This window comes from Merops nubicus, unplaced genomic scaffold (genome assembly GCF_000691845.1).
Source record: "Merops nubicus isolate BGI_N331 unplaced genomic scaffold, ASM69184v1 scaffold35567, whole genome shotgun sequence".
Taxonomy (NCBI): Eukaryota; Metazoa; Chordata; class Aves; order Coraciiformes; family Meropidae; genus Merops; species Merops nubicus.
The window spans coordinates 8,923-17,176 of NW_008620214.1; the positions used below are offsets into that span (position 1 = coordinate 8,923).

General features: G+C 42.4%; 1 protein-coding gene across 1 annotated transcript in view; it reads right to left on the minus strand.

Moving 5' to 3' along the window:
- Nucleotides 1–6,951: 6,951 nt before the first annotated feature.
- FAM96B (family with sequence similarity 96, member B) overlaps nucleotides 6,952–8,254 on the minus strand; it is a gene marked incomplete at its 5' end in the record, with an annotated part of 1,693 nt that continues 390 nt past the window's right edge. The window contains 3 exons of the mRNA XM_008944052.1: nucleotides 6,952–7,049; nucleotides 7,609–7,654; nucleotides 8,137–8,247. Coding sequence (XP_008942300.1) covers nucleotides 6,952–7,049; nucleotides 7,609–7,654; nucleotides 8,137–8,247 — 255 coding nt within the window. The remainder of the gene's footprint in view (nucleotides 7,050–7,608; nucleotides 7,655–8,136; nucleotides 8,248–8,254) is intronic.

An 8,254-nucleotide genomic window follows, 5' to 3' on the forward strand; every position in this document is an offset into this window, starting at 1 on the left:
GAGGAAAACAGTTCATTGGAGGAATGAGTCCATCATCCTGTCACCATCAAGTCATATGGATGTATAGGCTTCCTTTCATTAGCTGTGACAGAAGATAACAAGGCATTGTATACTGTTCCTATCTGTTTCTCTATATCTATTACATATTCTTAAGTTATTTTACAGAGACGAAAACCCACAAACGATTTTGTGGCAGATTTCAGCCTAATTAAAATGGAATGCTTCAATAATTACCAAGTCAGCTGAAATAAATTGTCTCAGTTCAGCTGAAACCGTGTCAGCTTTAAAAGAGATTTTATGACTGGAAAGACATGCTGTTGTATGTGCAATCCATCACTATGTGAAGAGACAGAGCTGTTCTGAATGGTGAACTCTGATTTTATGCCCGTGAAAGGATTTAGTTAGGGATTTAAGCAATCCAAAAAAAGATGCAATCTAGTGGGTATAGCATAGGCGTCAATGCCTTGGTGCTCTGATTGAGGGGGATCAACTTGGCAAACAGAGGATGACAGAGGTGCCAGGCCAGCTTCTGGGCTTTGGAGGGACTCTTTCCAGCCTTGAGAGGCAGTAGGAGCTCTGGGATGCTGGGTGAAGACATCTGCCCTTATTTCTCACCTGGCTTTGTGCTGGCCAGGTCCCAGGACAGCCCCTGTCCCGTGTGAAATCGTAGCACCATCTGCTGGGGTGGTTACCGGCCCCGGAGCCACAGCAGCATTCGTGAGCTCAGCTGACAATTTCAGCTATCTCGTTTCCCATTGCTTCTATATTCCCTTTCCTACACCTCACCAATTTGACAGTCTGTATGTGCAAAAACCTGCTTAACTTACAGAGTTTTTGTATTTGGTGTCCCAGTGTGGGTGCAGCAGGGCAGCCTGCATGGCTGCGACGGGATGGGCCTTGCACAGTGCTGGCAGGAGACCTGCAGGCACCAGGGAAGAAGAAAGACATCTGTCCTGCAGCAGGACAGTCCTTCCCAGGTTGCCCATCCTTGTTGAGGCACATGCCCTGTCCATTACAGTTCCTGTGGCAAGTGTTTTTTTCTGGTGTAGACCTGAATGTAGCTAATCAGAGACATTACATCACAGTCTTGGCAGCTTTCATGCATGTATTTCCTCTCCTTGGCATGTTACTTTATTTGTGTATTCCAGAGCCTGTGCTGTGGGATGGCTTCCATCCTTCCCAGCTGCACCAAGGCACGATTCACACCACGTTGTCTCTCTCGTCATCCTTCCTGGTGAAGCAGGGATTGCCCAGTTAGGCATGCATGCAAAATAAAGACAGTTTATTTGCAGTCAGTGAAAGACCCAAGATACTTTTAAGAGGATGAAGACCAGAACACAGTAAAATACCAGAGGAGGGTAAGCTGTCTTCCAGACATTCATAGCAAAGTTTCTGCAGTTTTAAGGATTAGTAAAATATGTTGCAACTGCTAAACTAGTATTTTGCATTATCTGATGTGTATACAATTTGCATCTAAGCTATAGTGTTTATTTAGTCAGCCATAAAATCCAGAAAACTAATATGACTTGGTAACTGCATTAAGTGCATCTCCTGTAGAATTAAGTGCTTGGACTACAGATGAACTGAATTGTGGACATGCAAATAGTATATACATTTAAAGAAGGCAGTTATAATTGAGGTTAAAGCTGATATGATGCTTACTTTTTTGTTTGAAAAGATAAATTCTCTTTTGTTTTACTAGGAATGACCCAGAACAAATGTGACAAGACTCATGACGTCTATGCTAAAAATATAATCCAGAGTATAACTTCAATTAAAGCTCTTAAGTTCACAGGATCAGACCTGGAAAGGCGAGTTAGAAGGAGAGAGGGAGGAAATTGTTTCAATGACAGCTCCTGTTTTAAACTCCTACTCAATTTTGTTATTAATAAGAATCATTAATAAAGTAGAATTTGGCAAGCTGTTCAGATTATTGATTTATCTTTCAAAAAATAGTGTCTAAAATGCATTGTTGTGAAAATAAGGTAGTACCAATTTAAAGAGAAACAAGTTACGTGACTCACCCCTAATCATTATTTTCTGTCTACCCTAAAAGTAATGGTGTTTTTAAAGAAGCTGGGTGCAGTGTTAACAAAACTGTTTTCTGATCTTCTGTAATACAACTAGTTTTATTCTATTATAACTATTAGAAAAAAATTGGAATCTATTGGCATTCATTGTTTTTCTCTGCAAGCATTTCAGGCTATATGGATGAGTTGTCACTTTGCAGGGGAAATAAAAAGTACTGCTACTTGGATACCTTCACAATCCTGAAGAGTATGTGCCAGCTTTCCCATTAGCAAAAGTGTAGAGAAATCAAGCTGGCAGGCATCATGGCGTTAAGCAAGCTCCTGACAATCTACTGAAGTTATTTTGGTCAAAGCCATGTGTGACACATTTGATAGGAATCCAGATGAAATTAGTTTGAGTAAATTAGGAAAAAAAGTGCTGTAATAAACCATCATCTCAAAGTAACATCAGAGTAATGGAGAGGATCATATTCAGCAGAGTCTGGCAGTTTGGTAGACAGAGCTGCTGTACATACTCTTTGGCCACAGCACTTACCATCTGACAAGGTGTGCATCTCCCTTTGTCAACATAAAGCATTAGTTTTATGTAGATACTTGTCCTTCTGATACTTCTGTCTCCTCCTGCTGTGACCTATCTGCAGTGGGACAGCAAAGGCTTTGTTGTTATCTGCAGCAGTGTGAGGGCAACAAGGGGAAGGGCTTTCTAACAGCCCAGCAGGGGATGGCAGAGGGGGACCATGCTGTGGCCATGCCTTGGCAACAGGCCCCACGGGGGAATCTCCCCTTCAGGCAGCCAGCTTGTAGGGAACGAGTGGGATATGTCTAGCATAAGGTAACAGAAGCTCACTTATTTCCCCTGCAGTTTGGAGGACAAAGCCTCAGAAGTGGAACACATCCAGCACAGTGGAACCTCCCCGTTGCTGGAACCAACCTTTCTGTGTTGCTGCAGACTGATGCTAGTGGCAGCACACTGAGGTATTGTACACACGGGCTGTTTCCTTCTTTCTCTTCCTGTGCCTTCCCAAAGCTCCCAAGCAACAGCTGCTCCCCATTCCCATGTCACATTTGCTCCACAGACTTGCAGGAAATTAACTTCTGCCCTGTTCTCTCCCTCCAGCCCTGTGCTGAGAGCTGAGCTAACGGCAGGAACCAGAGACTGGTTTAACTTCTCTATCAGAGGCCAGCCCTGCCATCTGAAGCTTGCATGCGCTGCAACACGATGCTGAAAAGCAACAAAACCAATGGGACAACTGGCAAGTTACTCAGCAAGCCTGGTGAGTGTGGGGAACAAAGCTGAGAGAGCAGGGTTTCCCACCATCCAAACCACCAGAACGTTTTTATCACTGCAGACAGGGCTACTCCTTTGATCCACAAAGGCATAGGGAGAACCTGCCACAGCATGCAAAAGCTCTTTACAGGTAGCACATGAAAGAAGAACTGTATGGATTGATAGTAAGAATTACCCAAGGATGTGACAGCATGTCTTCTGCAACTACTGAAGCGTGTTGAACAAAATGAGAGCTCTCTGCTATTTGTACGTTTTGTAGAAATGTGGTTTTAGCATTCTGTGGAATGAAAAAAAGCCTGATGTGCTTTCTATTAAACTTTGCTGGCAAATGGTTGCAGGACATACCAGCAGACTTACACGTACAGGTAATAGCCTCAACTTCTAGTTTTATTCTCTTTGCTCATACTTATCTGACCATACTAACACTTGATTTTGCCATAAACTTTTTTGTCTAGGGATTGAAGTTGACTCTGCCACTTGTTCAGTCTGTATTTAGGCCAAAGAGTGTATTTTGTAAAGGAGTGGAAAGCGGGATAGTTGTCTGCCTGACAGGCTAAAGGAAAATGTTTTTAACAGCTATTAAAAAAACAACATTGTAGAACACATAGTTTATAAATCAAAGCTCCAGAGAGAGATCTTTATCAAAGCACTTTGACATAAACACATCAATCTTCAGTGTATCCAGAAGACTGAAATAACTTTTTTTAACCAACAGTTGCCAACGCGTGGTACACACCACTCCACCCAAGGAGCACAACAACATTGCCAGCAAAGCCTGAGGTTCTTCCACAGCCAGTTGCATCTTTGTATACAAAGCTGCTGAGCTGCTGAGCTGCCATCCACAAAACCAGGGGATGAACTCTTCAGAACCTTCCAGCCGCTGGTACGAGGCAGCAACGACAGCATGGGAGCTGCTGGGAAGAAGCCTCCTTCCTCCCAGGGAGCAGGCCAGCGTGGGCAAACCCAGGGATGTGCAGCGTGGTGGAGCCCGAGGTGCACCAACTGCGCTGGTCTGCAGGCTCGGGCGGGCGGCGGGCTCCTCCCGCACCCAGCACTGCTTGCCGCAGGGGGCTCCCTGCGCAGGGCCTGGGGATTGAGAGCAGCCAATGCCACTCGGCCACCCCTGGAAGGCTCTGCCCAGAGCCCAGGAATGAGAAACAGATGTCTGCTTCTGGCAGTTTTCCTAGACTTGCATGAGGCTGTTTGTATTCAACACAGATGCTCTAAAGGGTCACAGTTTCTGATGGAATGTGTCCTTGTACAAAGCATTACAGAGGCCAAATTTAAGGGTAGCTTTTTGAAAAAATAAGTCTAAAAAGAAATATTTGTAACCAACTCATGTGGTGTTTTCCCACTTTATCTCCATAGAGCAGGAGCCAGCTAATGATCATTGAAACCAGGGAACAGAAGATTTTTGCTAGAACTGGTGTTATGTTACCATTCAGGCCATGTCCAACCTTAGGCAGCCCTAACAGGAGGACCTGTGATCTTCAGCGAAGTAACCATGATTTATCTTTATTCTTCCTGCTGTTTCTATCATCTCAAAGAAACATGCCAGATCAAAAGTAACAGAATTCTCCATCCCCAAGCAGCAAAATCAGACCTTTCCTTTGATATCCCACAATAGTCCCTTCACTGAAATGTCACCCCCCCAACCATACACTATGCATTTAAACACTCCAACCAGATACTGTTGCTTCTATGAAAAAGTAAATGGTGAAAAGTGCACCCCCAGGATTACTGCATACAATGTGCTTCATGAGCTAAGTGCCAACATACCCATAAATGATTTAAACACGTTGTATAATTATTAATTATGCAGTGGTGAAAGCCAAGCAGAGAGATTCAACAAAGCATAATTTATCAATTCCTTCCCTATTAGGAATGCAGGTTGAAGCGATCTGTTGGCAGCTTAGTCATCCTTCTGTTTTCCCCCTGGCACATATTTGCATTCCTTTTTTCCCCAAAATCTGTGAGGGTGAAATTCATTTTCTATTAGAAAAAAAACAGAAAACAAAAATGAAACCAAGTGTGTTGCCTGTGAGCTGCCTGCATGCAGTGCCATGGCTGAAGGTTCATTTGTGGGGCAAACGCTGGCAATGTCAGAACTAATCAGTTCAGTGATTCAGCAAGAAAGGCAGAAAGTTACTATTAAGAGCTAGTTCATCTGCTCCTTTCCCAATATTAATACTACATAAATACCATCTTGATCTACAGTTTCATTCAAAAATCCAAACAAGTGCTGGTCACCAAAAGTGTGATAAGCCAAATAAGCAGATTATAGCTGCTGCAGAGCTGGCTTTCTGTAGTAGCCCAGCACAAACTGGGTGCCTCATTTCTGAAACAGGAAGATTTGGATTTGTTTCTGTCCTATTTTGCTGTGACTTTAGATGTCACACTTGGATCACCTCGGCCTCAGTCTCTTCAGCTGCCCAACACAGACTAGAGTTGACTACTAGGTTGTAGTTTACTTACTGTTCATAAGCTTCACCATTTTTAAAATAGCATCTAAAACCCTCCAAGAGAAAACACTGCTGAAATGCAAAGCATTACCAAGCTGGTAAGCACAACCTACTTTTTAAGAAGTGTTCTAGTTACTCTAGCCAAGTGCTGACGAATGTAACGTTTTATGTGTGCAGATACCTAGACACCTGAGAGCATTTCCTTAACAGGTTGCTCTTCCTTGTGATTCACAATTAGAAACATCTTTTACAAAAGTTCAAATTAATTCTGGAATTCTGTCTTGATGAACTTTTCCATTGCCAATTTCTGCCAAAGACAATAGCTCAGTAATGCCACATTTACATTTCCCAGACCAGAAGCACAGGCTAGGTATTATTACTCAATCTCAATATGTTTAAAGAAAAACTTGTCATTTAGCTGTCAAACTTTGCCAGGCAAGTCTTTCAGCAGAGGGTAGCTGAACTGGTCATACTGAAAACTATAAATTATTCTCCTATGTTGCAGCAGCTGCAGGAAAAAAAAAAAACAAAAAAACCAACAAAATACCTACCTCAAAGATACTGTATTTCCTACCACAAGTAATGAGTAATTAAAAATAAATCTTGTTTCATACAGGTCTAAAGAGCCCTCCGTATTTGGCTATTTCAAGTTAACATGATAAAAGCCAGGCAGATGATTTAGAAGTGTTTACACTTATTGCTAGAATGTGTTAGAACTTTGCAGACACAAACATTTTTGATGTCTGAATCTAGAAATATATTAGCAGTCCAAAACAGTCATATAATGTCATATAAAGATTTTAACTGCCAATTAGCTTAGTGTATTTATAAAGTCCAATGTGCAAAATCCACTTCTAAAATGCCCTTTATAACTAATTTTGGAAAGTGAGAAACTAGTGAAAACCAGATTGAAACAAATCTTTTTCAAGAAAAATCCTACCTATGCAAAGACCAGTATATTTAAAGGTAGGTTTTCATAATATGTTTGTACCTGCCTGTAAGTTAATTTCCCACATACTTTTTTGCAGGAGTAATGAAACATTTCTTCAAGAAATTCCAAGTGATTTTATTTTCCTGATAGATATATATTTATAGTGTAACACTAACATCACCACTTATATACAAAATTGACCTAACATAGCAGAATACCAACAGTTTCCTCATGGGGCAGTTATGGTCGAGCAGACAAGCACTGATTCACCACTTCCAGTAAGTGAGAGTTCTCCAAAGCAGCCGCTACCCGTTCTTTATCAGCAAGCTGTTTATTAACTGTGCAGAAAAAAACACCACAAGAAAACGGTCAAAACATTGGTACACAATGTCTTTTTTAAAGCATTTTACACTGAGGCATTAATCACACTTGCTATGGCCCTCAGGTAGACCAGTAATTCTGCAGATGCTGAATACGCTCCAGAGCTGGAGTCTGAAGTCAAAGCCAGCACGTTATCCCAAGCTGTTTATGATTCAGCAGCAGGGAGCTACACACGTGTAGGTGTATCACAGGAAGACACTTCCCCCCAGCCTCTGCCTATTTTCTCCATCTTCCACAATGCAGGCAAATCAATGACCACTTGACAGCACAGGTTGCCCGAGGAGATGTTTAAAATACAGTACAGAACATATCTAAGTGTCACTATTACACATTCCTCCTCTGTAGCATCCTCCAGAAGCTGATGAACATGAAGTCCCAGCCAGGAAAAAAAAAAAAATTAAAAAAAAAAAGAAGCTGCTCTGCATATGTGGGAATCTATGGGAATCTATCTCGTCTCTAATTTCCAAGGTTAAAAAAGGTAAAGGAGGTCACACAACAGAGTGGTATAAGCCTTACCTGCATGCTCAGATACATGTGTTCCTGGTGTTATATGAACATCCAGCTTAAAAACCGTCAGAAAAGAAAAAGGGGACAAGTCAACAAATCACTGGAACCTCAAGTTTGAAATATTTAATAATAAAAATAAGACAGTCAGAAAAAGAGGGGGGGAAATTACCAATACCAATTACCATATATAACAGATGAAAATAAAGTCTAAAATCACAGACAGCTCTGCGCTCCAATCTGCTTAAGCCTCCTTCAGACATGGAGCCAGGCACCCGCGTCCCCTCTCCCGCGGGCAGAGCGCCGGGGGCCCGCCCCCGTGAGCCCCCCGCCCCTCACCCGACTCCCACAACGCTCACACGGCACCGGAGTTTTAGCCCAGTGCCTTTCTGGTTCCTGGAGTACTTCCCTCAGCCACAGGATGAAAAAAGTGCCAGTTATTTTCCCTGTAAGTCAGCTTATTGTTTTGACTTTTTTTTTTTTTCTCCTCTTTTCAAACACGATCCCCTCTTCTCTTTGCAGAGTGATCTGATTACTCACCTTAAATCTCTCAGGCAAGGATCGGATCAATTTCACTTTTATGGAGAGGCCAATTAACGTCGCCATGCTGCAGTGAGGAATGGTGGGAGTGAACTCCACCGCCACCGTGCTCTCTGCG